Consider the following 17,633-nt stretch of genomic DNA (forward strand, 5'->3'; position numbering starts at 1 on the left):
TCCTCTCAACAATCATCTTAACTCAATGCTTGCAATTATTTACTTTCCACATAAAAAGATACCAATCTCCACATAATAACTCACAACTATACAGTCAACTCTCCATTAACGCAAGTTTGAACATCATTTCAATTTAATACAACGATATATAAGGAGATATGATCAAATAATGCAATTTATTCAATTTAATGCAGGTTAACTCGACTCAATGATGTCACGCACACCCATGATGCTTCTGTGGGGAACCACCGAAGACACTCTTGGCCGGATTCTTAAACAATACCTTCCACCTTCGTCAGTTGAAGGATACCATCCGGGAGAAATCGGTATTCTTAAGAGCGAATGCTGCCTTCCCACATCTCAGGAAGGCAATGATAAAGGTTTTACCTTTGCCGCGAAGATGAACCAAGACCCATGTCTTTGTTGTTAGGTTCACATAATTTTTTCCTAAATACCCATTATCATTAGTTTTTCTTTTTTTTTTTTTTTGTGAACTAATTGATTCTAGAAACACAAGAATATATATAGGTTGTCATTCACACAGTCTATTTTACAAAAACTGTGATTGGTACTAAACCCAGGAACAACATCATCATCACCACTGCCAGCTTCAATCACCGCATCTCCATCTCCTAAGTTTTCTATCAGAATTTTACTTAGCTTATGATCAGTTGTATGTCTTCATCGCTTGATAAGTACTCATTTATGTAGATGGCTGGTGAACTGTCCTCTTCCCATGGCCTGCACAGTTGAAGGAGGTGGTGATTCTCTCCTGTGTTACGGCCACTATACAACCACCTGTGCTATTATCTAGGAGCACTTTTTCCTGCTTCATCGTCTATTAATAAATCATGCCCTGCAGCAGTAATAGGACTGGTTCTCTTCATAAATTTTCCATGTTGTCTAGTGGAACAGTGAGGCAGTGTGGTCTGGACTGCATGGTTCAATCAGCTGAGGTGACGGTAAACAAACACTGTTACCAACCACCACCAAATTATACTCGGTTTATTTCATTAAACACACTAATAACAAATGTATAAATATGGGATAATGTTTCTGGCACATAAAATCATGTCAAATTAATAATTTTCTAATTTCCTGGACAAGAATGATGCACAGATAGGAGCATGTTTTAATTATTTGTATGACCTATTGATATTTTAAGTTTTTCTAAGGTTTCACTAACAAAATCTCTAAAATAGGCAGACTTTCCCTTTGGCCAGGAAGGTAAACCTCCCATTACCATTGTTTTCTATGGGAAAATTATGTTTGAATTACGCAATTTTGAATATTGCAACGTCTCCATGAATGTGACCCTCGAGTTAATCAAGAGTTGACTGTATATGAACTTAGCACTGTCTGTAAGTGAAGAATCATAGACAGACAGACAGACAGACAGACAGACACACACACACACACACACACACACACACACACACACACACGTGGTATTTGCTTACTTGGATGAAGACAATGAGAAAGATAATGGTACAATAATACATAATAAGTAGTCTCTAAAGGAACTGGAAAAACAAAGAGAGCCTAAACTATACATTTTCTTTTCTTTTCCCCAAGTATTTTTCACAATTTTCTTCACAAAACACTTGATCCCACATACTTTTGCCCACTCTTAGAACTATCCATTTGTATTACATTTGAACCTTGGTCTTCTCAACTTTTTTTTCAATCAATCTATCTAATAACTGCTCCAAGCAAAGGGAGGGCTATGATAGACAGAGTTTCATTACTTCTTGTCCTTGAGTCTAATCCTCTCAATCACCTTTCCCTTTCTCTCCAATGCTCTACCTCTCCATCCTCCTGAACAGAACCTTACTGAAGGTCTTCCTTTGCTATTCACTTCATTCACTACACTATTATACACTCTTACTCAGGTATGGGAAATTATTTAGATGAGCAGGCTACTTTGGGTGGTGTAACACTACATAAGCAACACATTCATTTAGGTCAATATGCTTGCAATTTACATTAAACACTCATCTCACTCAATACCACAACATTTCATGAATCCACCTTCAGGCTACTTGACATACTACAAATTTAAAATCCCTACTTTCTTTACTTTCACTATATCTATTAATTTTTCATCCAAACAGACATGATAGCATGGGTCTAGCTAGTTATGTTAAATTCCATATTTCAATAGCAACATGGTTAAATAATTAAGTAAAATAGGCTCACATTGGAGAACTGTATGTAAACATCAATCAGTCATGAGCATCAACACTGACATTATCTGACAGATGACTAGTATCTGATGTACAGCCTGAAAAATTAATGACAGTAATAGACAAGATATGCACTAAAATGTAGGTTAATGCCGAGTGAGGTTGCTTTTCATCATTTACTCAGTGGTCTGGGTGCACCAGGCTCAGGGTGACCCTAGGTAAATTTGACTAAGGCTTCTGGTATATGAAAGCATCATCAATTTTAAGGTCCAGTACCTTCTTACATGAGATGGTTTGGACTACTCATGACATATTATAATATCAGACAACAATGTACAATAATAGCAACCATGTGCAATATTTGAAAGCAAACTGCTTTGCACAAAACACTTTTCAGATTTGTTTAATTTCACTCAAAAAGAATTTTCAATATTTACTGGTTCTCAGAAAGGATATAACATGTGCATATAAGAATACAATTATGAAAAGCAGTTACAAATGAATATCTAATAATCCAACTTGTCCACCTACTCTGGTGTGGTGTGTAGTACTCATTTTGCAATATGAAAACTGGAAATGTTAGTGGAAAATCCATTAGAAGATCATAACCACTTTTTTTTCTCGTCTTTCAAAAAGAATCAGACTACCCAGGGCAATATTTCAAATAAAATGTATACCTACTTAAATATATTCGATTGATTTAACAGTTTGAAAGAGAAAGCTCCATGCAAAATATTTGTAAATTCTTGAATTTTAGCTTTTTAGTTAGCGGCATCAAGTTGCCTTGTCTCGGTTACTCATCTTTAAAGAGATATCACCCAAGCTAATAAATGCATAAACCACTGATAATCGTATATATCAAACAAGCAAAGCATTAAATTACTTCCGTTAAGCTACAATAAAGCTACATCAATACTGTGGCACAATCTGCATCACTGACAATGATGGAAGCAAGATACTTTCTAGCCCAGTGAGTGTTTTATGCTCGCTCACTGACTAAAAGCGAGCCTTATCACTTGGGGATATTTTCCCCGTCTCATTTGGCGCCAATTTCGATTACATTTTCAAAAGGTCTACATTACATAAACTAAGAAACAATTCACGTCGTCTAGTAATCACTGCCACGCTGATATTGTAATGAGCACCAAGTCTTCCCAAAGCATTCAATACTACACGCAAGCACCGTACCCACTCAAATTACTAGTGGTAAACATGTCCTTGATCTCGACTCATTTTGAATACAAGGTACGCGCCCTCACACTTGTGCAGCACTGGGGGCCGCCACTACTTCAGCACAGTCACTACGGAAGACTAGTACCCCAAACCTTGAGCTCATATACCGGAGGAGGTAGAACTACTGCCCCGCTGGAGTCCACTGTGTCTTGGGGTCGTGGAACAATGGAGGTTGTATTTATACTATTTTCCCGCATTTCCCTTCTTCTGCGAGCTTTTATCCGGCGTGCGTGGGCAGCCATTACCCTTAACTGTTTCTTGCGGAAATGTCGACGCATAATCAAACCAACAAACCACCACACCAGTCACCAAACACGGTGCCGACCGGCGAGCACCCCCAGCCTCATCGCGCAGCTCCCGCCGCACCACCAGCGTCAATTTCCACTCTTCCCGCTCCCCCCATCCCCCAGCCCCCCCATAACCCATGTCCCTCCCCTCTCTCCCGCCGCCTCTCCTTACTCCAGTGTTGCCAGGTAAGGGATGCCCTTATTATTATACTGAAATCACAATACTGCATCTCACGTAAATCATCATATATCTATGTATTACTGATCTATCGCTAACTATGGTAAATAAATATTCTATCATGCCAGGAAAAGGTCATTTCAAAACTGTCCCTTCTATCCAAACAAAAAGCAGTTATTAAAAATTACTTCCACATAAACGATAACCTTGTACGCGCATATAATAATAATGATGCTGATGACCATCAAGACAGCTATCGGTTGTCAATGGATACCTATAGCATGAAAAAAAAATGAATAAAAAATTCACGTATACGTTACTAAGGAAACAGTTGTAATACATAGTACAGGATTGTAAGACAAAGCAATCGTTTAGTCAAGAGGTACCCACAAAAAAAAAGTAAAATACCAAATCAACCATCTGACAATTGGCATCGATAGTCAGACAAGTGACAATCAATGTGTATACTAAATCAACATACTTCTGCCTGAAAATAAACTATCACTCGTCATTCACACAAGAAGTATAGGTGTACTGTAGATTTCGCATCTCATTACGCTCACGTCATGGATGGCTACAAGCAAATAAGTTTTTCAAGGTTTGATAAACCCATAACATGCATTGGACAGCCATCAAGTAGTTTCCTCTCTAAAAATGTGAACATAAGAATAAAATAGCAATCCACAACTATATTTTGACAATCACAAAGTGCCACATTTTACAGGACGGATTAAATATATTTCCGTTTTCATCAGTCAGTATGAAAACCATGTATAAGCCCACTCACTTCTTTAATTGATAGATGATGGTGCGGATAGGAAAGGGAAGGGAAGGGGAAGGTAAGTACAGTTAGTCACCACACCACGCTAGCTTATGAAGAAGTGTGTAGAAGGAAGCTATTGGGAGCGCGAGAAGCCTAAATCAGGAGCGAAGGAAGGCTATAGGTTACGAGACGTTTAAATCAGTCATATGAAAACAATATAACATTTACCTTAAATCCGTGCTTATTGAGAGAGGAGACCACTCGGAATTTCTTAAGGTCTGGTTTGTTGCCCTCGTCTTCACTAGGTCTCTTCATCCCCACCGTAACTTGGGCTGGAGATGGCGTGGTAGAGGTGGTGGATGACACAGATGAAGGTAGCTGTGGAGATCCTGTGCCATTTACCATAGTACTTGTGGTGTCGCTTTTGACCTCCGTCGAGTCCATGCTTTCCTCAACCTCCTCCTTTTTCAATGTGACAATATTCTTCTCATCTTTGTTCTCTTCCTCCCCTTCCCCTTCTTCCCCCCCTTCCTCCTCCTCGTTCTTCAATTCCGTCTTTCCGTTAATATGAATAGGGACAGTCGCTGACCTTAAAGTGACCGAACTTTTCGAAATGGGCAGCGCCAAGACTGGAGATGCTGTTCTAGAGGTGGGGGTAGGGGTGGGTGTTCTGCTCTTAACAATACCATTATTAGTGTTTGTGGTATTTGGTGTGCCAGGCCCATTGGTGATGGTGGTGGCCAGGGACGGTGACTGGGCGGGGGACATAGTTGTGGTGTCTGAAGACGTGGTGATTGTGGATGATGAGGCCTGCAGAGGTGGAGTCGGTGTTCTGGAGTTAGCTGGAGACATGAACTCCTTCAAAACCCCAGCGGGAACAGATATCATGGGAGCGCCGGCAGTGTCTACATCCTTCATGGCTGGTGGAGTGGGAGAGGGGCGGACGGAGCAGGTGTGAGCGGGATAAGGGGGAATGGATCGAGGAGGGTGGAGACAGACAGAGCGAGGACGTTGCTACTGCCACTTAACACCACTCCTATGTTCGCTCTACCATCAGCTGCACTGCACCTCGTACCCCGCAGGCCTGTGGATAAGACATGTTCTTGGTTAATATTGTATCTACAACGCAAAACGTATATCTATTAAGCCTTTCATTGTAAGAAAAGTTACTTAACTATTATGTTTGATATAAGTGGCAGAATGTTCTGCCTTTAGACATGTTTTTTATCGACTTACATAACATTTACAAGCAAACATGCGAGTTATAAATGAACACCTTTCCATTGTGTCCTTCGTTTACACATAAACGTCAACTGGTCAACCATCGGGTTACATCCTGTACCTACTTTCTGATAGGTGAACAGGGACTGCATAATGAGCATCTCGCCCATTTGCCTTGCCGCGCCCGGAATTTGAATCCATGAATTCATGGTTAAGCCGAGCCCGCTAAACACTACACCTACACTATGCAGTGGGTGTGATTTATAACCTTCACCACTTGAACATCATTGTTAACCAGTTTACCAACACCAAAGCTCGTACAATGGAATCCGTACTAACATAATGACACTGCCAACAAATGAACGCAAGAGCAGTGTACAACTACCTCCTATCATGCATACAGTAGGGTATAAAGCATGACTAGCCGGACAAGGCCACTGCGCATGCGTCAACAGAAAACCAAAACAAACGGGAGAGTGGACTGCTTCTCCTGCCATCCGCCGGCAACGGGCGGCTGGAAAAAACGTTCCCGTTGCTTCAACACAAACAATCTACACTTACGGAAGAAAGAAAGTGGTAATCCCAAGGGTTCAACATTCACACAAGGATGACTAGTAACATGATGAGAGAGCACAGCGCGCGCAGTCCACCACCTCTCACAGCTCAAGACAAACTGGCATTATGGGTAAGAGTGGCTGGTCACGTGACTCTCCTCAAGGCTTCCCATTGGTCGTGCAGCAGGAGAGGGAGGGGAAGGAGTGGTTGTCTAATGCTGGGCGCTATCACATTTTCTATGCCCGTTTATAAACATCAACAGAACCGTTTAATCGGTACCGTTTACTGATGGTCTATTGATGCCTAATTATTCGTATTTCTCGTTTACGTTGTAATTGTAGCAAACACGTTAAATACTTCCATTTTCTATCCACGGGATGTTTTGTTGTGGTGAGGGTAGAGCTTCAGCTGTGCAATCTTGGTCTGATACTGACTACCACCCCCACCACGGCGTTCAAGCATCACCATACTGTCAACCAGTGACAACTATTATAAAGACCATCATCACAGTCTTGTTCTGATCATTACCACATTACCGCACATTGAAACACTAACAATAACGTGCAACATAATTACAATTTGAAACACTTATGTAAGCGTACACCAGTAACACCACCATCTCTACATCTGGGCGAAACATCACTATATATTCCCTACAACCTTGCTCTAACGACTAAAATATAATTAATCACCTTAAGTTTGTACGTGAATAAGAGAGCCATAACTATGATACTATCATTCACCAAATCACTTTAAAACACAAAAATTAACGAGTTATTGATAGATCGATGAAACGCCCTACAAGTCGTATAGTGCAGGCAAAATACAAGTGTGACTCATTCACTATATCACCACCACCCGCAAAACAGAATCAGAACCAACGTCCGGAATAAACCAACAATACTATAATAATAACCAGCTAGCTACAACACAAATGCAACACACTTGACTCTACACTGCTTGTATAAGCTAATTCTAAGGCATATATGAAACACCAGATGGAAGTTTATCATACACTTGTAGCATGTGCTGCTCCACCATAGAAAACAAATACATATAAACAGCAACTCAATATTTCAACACAGAAAACTCACAACACTCGGGTGTTGTGGAGCCCATCAAGACGGCAACAGTATAAAGGCGAGGGAGGTTGGGAGAGGAGGGACGAAGCAGGGAAGGGGAGGAGAAATGGGGGTGAGGGTGCGTGCGGGACCCTGCGCGAGGCTTGGAGGGTGGGCGTGCTGGGCTGTTCCCGCAACACACCCACGCTCACTTTTGAGTTGCTGGCGGTACATGAGAGCGCGACGAATGGTTCCAGCAACACATTTCCGCTTTCTTTCCCTGTTCACCCTTAATCATGGTGCACCAAATTGGCAACACTTCCACTATTGTGTTGTTGGCTAAGATTGAACGGTCCCGCAACACACCCATAAATTATCATATTAGCAAGAATAATTGAATAAAATTTTAATTACTCATTGAAAATGTGGTCATTATTCTACTGCATCATTTAATTATAACTACTTTCAACCATATTTACAACACAAAATTAAAATATGGAAATATAATAATCAAGGCCAGAAAAAAAATAATAAGACTAAGAATGCATAAATACCCAATTTGGTGCCAAATATCAAAATCAATAAAACAATTGGTATCCACTACTAACTAAAAATCCGATGCTCGCGCAACGGCAAGATTGGCTGCTGGGCTACGCTCGCGGCAGGGTTGGTAGCCCTGACCCAGCCGTTGAAATTTATGTCTACCTCTTCTGTGGCATATACTTCCTTGATACTCATTCCATAATATACATTTCAGTTATATTAAGGATGTGCCTGTTCCACTTATTTTACACCAGTCTACACATGAAGGTCAAAGCCCTTGGGTTTAGCACGTGGTCTGATCATGGGTAGATCTGCCCCAGTGGGAAATGAAGGGGGATTATTTTCTGCAACTTCAGACACCTAGCATGACAACCCAAATATAAACACCGAAATATGCTTAATTTATTTCTGGCCACACCCAATTAAACCGCTTACCTCCCAAACTATACCCACTAGCAGCCACTACTACACCAATAATCATATTATACCAATATTTGATTTTTCTATATCAGCGTTTCCCAACCTTTCCCGACAATAGTACCCCCTGTTGTCATGTCTAAGTAGTCCACCACCCCTAGTTAATATCTTATTAGAAGGATAAAAGAAAGTGAAGTGTGTGCATCACTTCCCAGCACCCCCTATAATTGATTTCAGCACCCCCAGGGGGTACTAGCACCCCAGGTTGGGAAGCGCTGTTCTATACGAATAGTGTAAAAAAAGGAGAGAAAAAAAAAACATCATATTCATAGGGACATTAATTTTTCTTATTTACCCAAGGATGGCAATATGGCAATAGTACATATGCATAGAAATTCACGTATAGGCCTACTAGCTTATCACAGCTTCCGTTGTGTTTGTGTATGTTATCATGACGTTAGCAATCGTAAAATAGTACAAGGAGGAATGGTAAAAGCCCACAAACTACTCCATGCAGAAAGGAAGGTGATCATCCCACATGACCTCTCCTCACTGAAGGGTGACCCCGGTTTATAGCAGCCCAAATCATACGGAATGAAGTCTCGCGGCCACCGAAATAGAATGGGAGATGGGCAACACTAAAGTCAAGTTGTATGTTTCCTTTCTAAGAGTCCAACTTAGGTATTGCGCACTTGATTGCCATTCGTACGTTTGGCACCACCGCGCGCGTCCCAGCAGGGCAAACCCTCACGGTCTAGATGGGTGGGGATGTTGGGGTCAAGTTGGGGTGATGTACTGTACAAAAGTTAGGACAGCAGGGCGACAAATGTGATGTGTGTGTGTGTGTGTGTGTGTGTGTGTGTTTGTAATTCACCTAGGTCGCCTGCTGGTCACACAGCCAGTCTTCCCCATTACGGAGCGAGCTCAGAGCTCATAGACTGTGTGTGTGTGTGTGTGTAGGAACTGCTGAATAAGTTAAAATTATTCTGTTCAAGTTAAACTGATCAATCAACGATGATAAATAACGATTGTCACTTAAATACTTATTTTTAATTTATTTGTTTACCGACTTTTATCGAAAAATCTATTCATAACTGTTTACAAAAATGAAGTGAAAAGACAGTTACACCCTTACACACACACACACACACACACACACACACACACACACACCACATAGTGTAGTGGTTAATATGTACGCTCGGCTCACAACCGAGATGATCCGGGTTCGAGTCCCAGGAGCGGCAATGTATGGACCATGTCACTTAGCAGCAAGTAGGTATGGGATGTAACTCTAGCGGTTGTGGCCTTCCTATCCCGGTGTGTAGAGTGTGTTGTGGTCTCAGTCCTACTCGAAGATCGAGCTATGAGGTCTGAGCTCGCTCTGTAATGAAGACTGGCTGAGTGACCAGCAGACGGCCGTGGTAAATCACACACACACACACACACACACACACACACACACACACACACACACACACACACACACACACACACACACCACGTAGTGTAGTGGTTAGCACGCTTGACTCACAATCGAGAGAGCCGGGTTCGAATCCCGGTAAGCGGCGAGGCAAATGGGTAAGTCTCTTAATGTGTGGCCCCTGTTCACCTAGCAGTAAATAGGTACGGGATGTAACTCGAGGGGTTGTGGCCTTGCTTTCCCGGTGTGTGGAGTGTGTTATGTGGTCTCAGTCCTACTCGAAGATCGGTCTATGAGCTTTGAGCTCGCTCCGTAATGGGAAAGACTGGCTTGGTGATCAACAGATGACCGAGGTGAATCACACACCGCGTAGTGTAGTGGTTAGCACGCTCGACTCACAATCGAGAGGGCCGGGTTCGAGTCCCGGGAAGCGGGGAGGCAAATGGGCAAGCCTCTTAATGTGTGGCCCCTGTTCACCTAACAATAAATAGGTATGGGATGTAACTCGAGGGGTTGTGGCCTCGCTTTCCCGGTGTGTGGAATGTGGTGTGTTGTGGTCTCATTCCTACCCGAAGATCGGTCCATGAGCTCTGAGCTCGCTCCGTAATGGGGAAGACTGGCTAGGATGACCAGCAGACGACCGAGGTGAATTACACACACACACACACACACACACACACACACACACACTGCAGCAGATCAAACAGTGAAACACACACACACACACACGCACTGCAGCAGATCAAACAGTGAAACAAACACACACACACACACACACACACACACACACACACACAAGCCAGAGGACCGGGGTTCGATTCCCCGCCCGGGTGGAGATATTTGGGTGTGTCTCCTTTCACGTGTAGCCCCTGTTCACCTAGCAGTGAGTAGGTACGGGATGTAAATCGAGGAGTTCTGACCTTGTTGTCCCGGTGTGTGGTGTGTGCCTGGTCTCAGACCTATCCCAAGATCGGAAATAATGAGCTCTGAGCTCGTTCCGTAGGGTAACGTCTGGCTGTCTCGTCAGATACTGCAGAAGATCACAGTGAATCACACACACACACACACACACACACACACACACACACACACACACACACACACACACAGCTAAGTTAAGGTTTTAATCTTAAGTCTCCCTCAATCCCATATGTATCTTTTCAGTATGCATGTACTGCAATTACTAATAAACATTATCATCATCATCATTATTATTATTATTATTATTATTATTATTATTATTATTACACACACACACACACACACACACACACACACACACACACACACACACATTACTGGTAATTACAAAATAGTAACAACTTTGAAAATTCATACTAAAAATAGGTAGAATGAACAATTTATATCCATGATACCAAATAAAATTATGGAGAAGTGTGGCAATTCATGGCAACGAGAACCGCGCTCATAGTTTGGCAGAGAGAGAGAGAGAGAGAGAGAGAGAGAGAGAGAGAGAGAGAGAGAGATTATTCCATTAGGTGCTGCAACATCTTAGGTCATAATGGCACCGCTAGGGTTAATGGGAGAACGCTACCGGGCAACTATATAGTCTTCCTCCTCTAAACGCGGCTTTCTGGCGGGGCTACTTAAGAAATGGTAGGCCTTCCACCTCTGCCTAATCTACGTGAACCAGGTAATTAGAGCTCCATGTACAGAAGAGGCATATAAAATACTTTAACGAAAATTCAGTATAAGATATTAACAAAAAAAATTAAAAAAAGAAAAGTTAACGTACTACGCTTACGATATTCATATCACAATAACAAATACCGGCAGCCCCTGTGTAAGTGTTGGTGTGAAAACGTTGTAATCTTTATCAACGTTCACCATAGTCCTTAGTAAGACAAGCGGTGCAATAACTGTGTTCCAAAAACAATACGAATGAATATCTAAAAAAAATTAGGTTTTTCGTATATAAGATAGAATACTGTTAACTCCATTTACGCACCAACACTCATTACTGTTCAAGATGTGGCCTGACTGTGAGACTGGGGCACAAGAGAGAGAGAGAGAGAGAGAGAGAGAGAGAGAGAGAGAGAGAGAGAGAGAGAGAGAGAATATGTCAAAGAGCATCACAATAAACCAAGCTTAAACCACTGTATTGTGATCTACATCATTATACTCCACTACCCCAAAAGTACCATGATGCGTTTCCATGTTCTGCTTACTATTTATCGATTTTATACAACTTCAGAAACTTTGTACGGTGATTAAAATAGTGAAGACTCTGGCCATTAATCTTTTGACCTCCACAAACGGTTCCTAATGCAAATAAAATCGTAATCATGGCCAAAATCATCCATGGTAAAAACGCGTCCCACTACTGAAGGAGTTTTTAGTAGTAGTAGTAGTAGTAGTAGTAGTAGTAGTAGTAGTAGTAGTAGTAGTAGCCGCAGTAAGTTGTACATTAGTTGTACAATTTTATAAATAGCTGTATGCATTAATAACGACGTTCTAGGTGATTACAACACAATCATATAATGCCTGGTGGTGTGCGAAAACCATAAGGACCGTATGCTACACGATGTAAGCATGACCCGCGGCAGCAGCAGCAGCAGCAGCAGCAGCAGCAGCAGCAGTAGTAGTAGTAGTAGTAGTAGTAGTAGTAGTAGTAGTAGTAGTAGTAGTAGAAGTAGTAGTAGTAGTAGTAGTAGTCATTATTGTTGTTGTTGTTGTTAAAGACTTCATCACAGGAAGAAAATTGCTAGTCTATCCCTTATTCCTTAAATACCTAAAACATTTAAAAATACCTAATACGCACTTCAAACTAACTAAATTAATCTTCTTCAGTAATGTAACAGGAGACATCAACCAAAGATCCTCTGGACTTCACTGGCTAATTGTACGAGTAGTAACCCCAGCCATGGCACCATGGTGCACGCCACGTTTCAGACAAACACTGGCTTCGCTACTTTCAAAAGGTTATGGTGGATTTATATGTAAATGATAGAATGTTATAAATAGTTCATCGCATCAGTCACAGGTAGTGTTTCTGAACAAAGGAAGGTATATAAAAGTTATTTTAAAGGATGCTGATTACGGGCTGCATCACCTCCCAATTAATGCATTATCGTCTTATCTATGGCCATGATACTATACAAAAAATTCAAGATATCGCTGCATAAACACACACACACGCACACATATATATATATATATATATATATATATATATATATATATATATATATATATATATATATATATATATATATACCGTGCGTTGTTAAGGAATGTAATTTCCCTTAGTGCCGAGTTCCAGAAACAGCTAGAATGATACGTACGTACGTTCTTATGAATCACAGGAAAGACTACGAAAAAGCAAGGAAAGTCCAAACAACAATAGAAGTAATGGATGTTATGAGGCTCTTCGTGGTAAAATATACTATTTAATCGCAAGTAAAGAAGAAGCTTGTATTACACTCTAGGTCAACATGGGTCTTTCAACCTGAACTAGAACAGGGCTTTCAAACTCGGGAAGAATTACCCAAAGTCGAGTAATTTGATTTATTCTATCGGGTAAAGGTGTGACTGGGTAGCCAATAAATAAACAAAAGACTCAATATAGAATGATTGAGACAGACTGAAGTTGTCCTTTTCAGTCAAATTTATTTGCTTCTCTGCAAAATATGAATATCACAAATGTATTGATAAATGGTAAAACTTTGGGTGATACCGTGATCCGTGTTAAATGTGAAAGGGACCGTCTCGCACAAGTATTGGACAGGTCACAAAGAGTGGGAACTCCAGAGGTGCGGGTTGCTGTCTGGTATTACGCGACAATAGCGGTCAGTGGTTGCGATGGAAGGTTGTGTGTTCAACTTGGATGGGGCAAGGTAAGTTTGATCACTCTGTGGCAACTTTTTTTTCTAAAATATCAAAAAGTGAATGCAGTGTCGATTTGAACAACATTATTGATACAAAATGCGATGCATCACCAATGCATATATTATTTTAACAACTATTTCCTTTTCACAAGTATATATACAATAGATCTTTCAGATTGCTATATACATGTTGCTGCATTTTTTTTTTTTTTTCTTCTAATGTGAGAGATAATGAGTGAAGGTAGGGATAGAAAATGGGACAATGGGTGAATAATGGTTGGGATACTGTTGCACTACAATGAAGTGTCTTCTTTCTCCTGTTTACTAACATGAGGCACTGAGGACTTGACTGTGTGGTGTTGCTAAGTACTACGCGTCTAACTCACGTTTCTCGCTGTGTCAGCATCGAGGCGCTCTCTTGCGCCTGAGCCGATCGATGATGCTATGTGAAACAGCTACCTTACACCCCCCAGGATGGCTTGGTGTGGCTTAACAGGAATCCTCACCTTGGCCTACAAGGTCCGAGGCATCCTCCAATCCAATACAAACCGGGGTATCACATGTGTATGTGCATCTTTCCGTTTCCATATCAAAATCTTGGAATTTGCAGAAACGGTGTGGATCCTTGTACCGTTCTTGGAGCACTCCGCTTGTAGCATTTTTTTTTTTTTTTTTTTTTGTGTGTGTGTGTATGTATGTTACCGACACTTGCCAAGCTAATCTGATGAATAAACGGACTCTTTCGACAAACTTGGTGACAGAGGATGATAAAGGGTGCGCAGAAACAAATTGACAGCAGACGATGCTATCATAATCGACGATTTTTTTTTTTTCTGCTGAAATTCCAATAATTGAAATATCGACATACGTGAGTGCCCTGTTTACGAGAATGTACTTAGGTATACTTGATAGAAAATAAGAATGATTAATGGTTGGGAAGAGAATGAATGGATGAAAAACTACAGAAGTGGCGTAAGCTTTAGAAATGTAATGATCATTAACTACTCTATTGAAAAACTGAGAAACTGCTGAAGAGAGAAAAGGAATTAAGCCCCAGCCCGCAATTACTGTAATCCAAGATGCCAAGTGGAGTTATGGTTGACCTTGGATGTCCAGTCGTTACCGTCTCCTCCCCCTGCCCCCGTGAAGTGAGGTGTTTCTTGGCCTCACGTAATCTCCCCCCCACTCACCAGTCTATAGGTAGCACTTTTCACTCTTCCAAAACTTGACATTCCTGAAAAGTACTGGATATGTTCCACACACTATGTAAACACAAATCACAGGAGGGAACAGCACGAGCGCTCCCATAACTATGAAATGAGTTGCAAGAAATAGATGACCACTTATGGAACCATTAACATGGCAAGAATATTCCAGTAAGTTAGAATTCTATCAACAAGTAGAACACACACACACACTCTCTCTCTCTCTCTCTCTCTCTCCTTAGCGAACTTGGAATATCTTTGACCGAAAATTATCACATCGTTCCTTGCCTTCCCCTGCGTCGGTTGTTTGTTTACTTTTCCAAAACTAAGAAAAAATTCCCCATGCGAGGAAATTTAAAGCCATCAGGGAGGAAATAATCACTCCGCCTACTAGTAATAAAAAAAAAAAAAATCTCAGATGGATATTCTCATGAGAGAGAGAGAGAGAGAGAGAGAGAGAGAGAGAGAGAGAGAGAGAGAGAGAGAGAGAGAGTCTGTTGTGGATGGGTGGCGCCGTATCTACCAGGTTTGATTCACGTTTAGGTAAAGCAAGAGGTCTGAGGGGAAGGGAGTGGTGGTACACGAGTACACATGAAGGGGGACATCTGGAGAGTTGAACTGGGTGAAGCGGGAAATGACAGAAAAAAAGTTATGGAACCACTGGTCTAGGTAGTTTTCTTTCCATGTAAGTGATCACCGCACACCATAAGTGTATCTTTTAGTGCTCCTTTCAGATGATGCATTGATTCCTTTTGTCAACTTATTGGTCTGTCTCTATGTTGGCTTTCTTTGCTCTGATTTATTTTCTGGTAACGATTCTATGGGTGAATGAGGACCTATTACGACCAAACTGCTGCACACTGGTCAACCATTTGACCTCAATTTTAATTATATAATCACAATTCAAAAGTGCTGACATTCATCTGAAGACTACAAATATGAGGGACATTTTATTACAGCAAGACATTACCAAAACCACTACGGCCGAAGCAATTATTATTACTACTCAGTAGGCCATTTACCGAATAATTACACTGTAACAAGATCATGTGAAAGATAACAGTTATCCTATGATTAAGGCGGGTTCTCACGTGTCAATTTATAACTGAAATTGCAAGTCTATAGAGTTTGACTGGAAAAAACAATCGCAAAACAAGACCAACATGTTGGTCTCGTTCCGTCGATTTGCGACTTTGTTTACGCCGTGACGTCACGGAGAAAGGTTCGAAAATGTTTCATCGATGTAGAGATTTTGGAGATGGTGAGGGAAAAAGCACATCTGGGATCCTAAAAGTTAATTCTACAGCAAAAAAAAGTTTAGGCAAATTGGCGTTTGATGAGACAGCTGCCCCTCTCCGATGACTGCTTCCCGCTATGCAAGGTGTTGATGGAGGTGAGGACTGAATATTTGTGATGATTTAATTTGATCCCAATCGTCATCGTCACCAGATGAAGACATCTTGTTTGGTAGCTGTTTGTTTACATTCACATCCCCAACCAGCTGATACTTCCCAATAGCTAAGTCTGAACGTGTTGCGACTAGAAGGGCTCAGTTGATACTTCTAGCGACTTGCAATTTCAGTCGCAGATCGACGTGTGAACCCGCCTTTATACTTATCACTAGCTAGAAAAGTAATGTTGGGAGCTGCACTAGACTGGAGCTTTTCGGATATACAATGGATACTTATCTATATGGGAGCTACTGGAAAAAGAAAGTAAGAAATCTGCCCCTTTCAAAAGACAAGGGCTGCAGGTAGCCTAAGGGCAAGTGCCAATTTACGACTGAAATTTTACGTCGGTAAAATTTCCGACTCATCCTTTCTAATCAGAAAGTGTCACACGTAGCAACTGGAAAGTATCGACTATATAGTTGGCGCCTTAGCGGGAAGTGAATGTAAACAAACAACTAATCGCCAAGATGTCTTCCTCCAGTGACGATGCTGAAGCTGTGGTTGCTCTTCTATTAGCGTACCGGAAGAGTGAACAGGAAAGAAAATGCCTGTGGATACGTCCCGGGCTACGTAGAAAGAAAGAAAGGAGTGTCTACCACACTCTAAATTTGCCCACATTTCTCATAAGAAAATTGTTAATCTTAAGACGACTATGCATAATTGCGATCAAATTAATCCTGACAAGTCTTCAATCCTCACCTCCAACAACATCCACCATTGAGGGAAACACTTCTTGTACAGTTGCATCTATTTCGTCGAACGACGATTTGCGCACTTTTTTTTTTTTTTACTCTAATTCATTTATGGTGTCCAAATGTGTTATTTTCCCCTCAACAAGTCTAACATCATCTTTATATATATATATATATATATATATATATATATATATATATATATATATATATATATATATATACCTGGAGACCACATTTTCAAAGGTTACTCCGTGACTACTCCGTGACGTCACGACGTAAATAAAGTCGCAAATCGACTAGCAAGACCAACATGTAACAACACCAACATGCCGGTTTTGTTTTGCGACTGGTTTCTCCAGTAACTAGGCACCGATTTTGAGTCGGAAACTCTACCGACATAAAATTTCAGTCACAAATTGGCACGTGTGAACCCGCCTTGACTGAAGTCTTTAAAAAGTTGGTTAAGTTGTTGATTGATTGATTGATTGATAAGTTGATTTTCGCATTGCAAGTCTTCGATGCCTTACCGTAATTCTCCAACACGCTACCAAAATTGACACTGGTTGT

At 41.1% G+C, this 17,633-nt stretch overlaps 1 protein-coding gene across 6 annotated transcripts in view; it reads right to left on the bottom strand.

The window, feature by feature from the left end:
• Positions 1 to 17,633, bottom strand: part of LOC123501171 (activating transcription factor 7-interacting protein 1-like) — a 32,133-nt gene that overhangs the window by 9,754 nt on the left and 4,746 nt on the right. For 4 of the 6 annotated variants that reach the window (XM_045249822.1, XM_045249819.1, XM_045249821.1 and 1 more), the window contains exon 2: positions 4,876 to 5,731. In XM_045249822.1, the coding sequence (XP_045105757.1) occupies positions 4,876 to 5,565 (690 nt within the window). In that variant the 5' untranslated portion in view covers positions 5,566 to 5,731. Of the gene's footprint in view, positions 1 to 4,875; positions 5,732 to 6,429; positions 6,620 to 17,633 lie in introns of those variants that run through there. The other 2 variants (XM_045249820.1, XM_045249817.1) reach the window with 1 other exon arrangement.

The sequence above is a fragment of the Portunus trituberculatus genome, chromosome 9 (genome assembly GCF_017591435.1).
Source record: "Portunus trituberculatus isolate SZX2019 chromosome 9, ASM1759143v1, whole genome shotgun sequence".
Taxonomy (NCBI): domain Eukaryota; kingdom Metazoa; phylum Arthropoda; class Malacostraca; order Decapoda; family Portunidae; genus Portunus; species Portunus trituberculatus.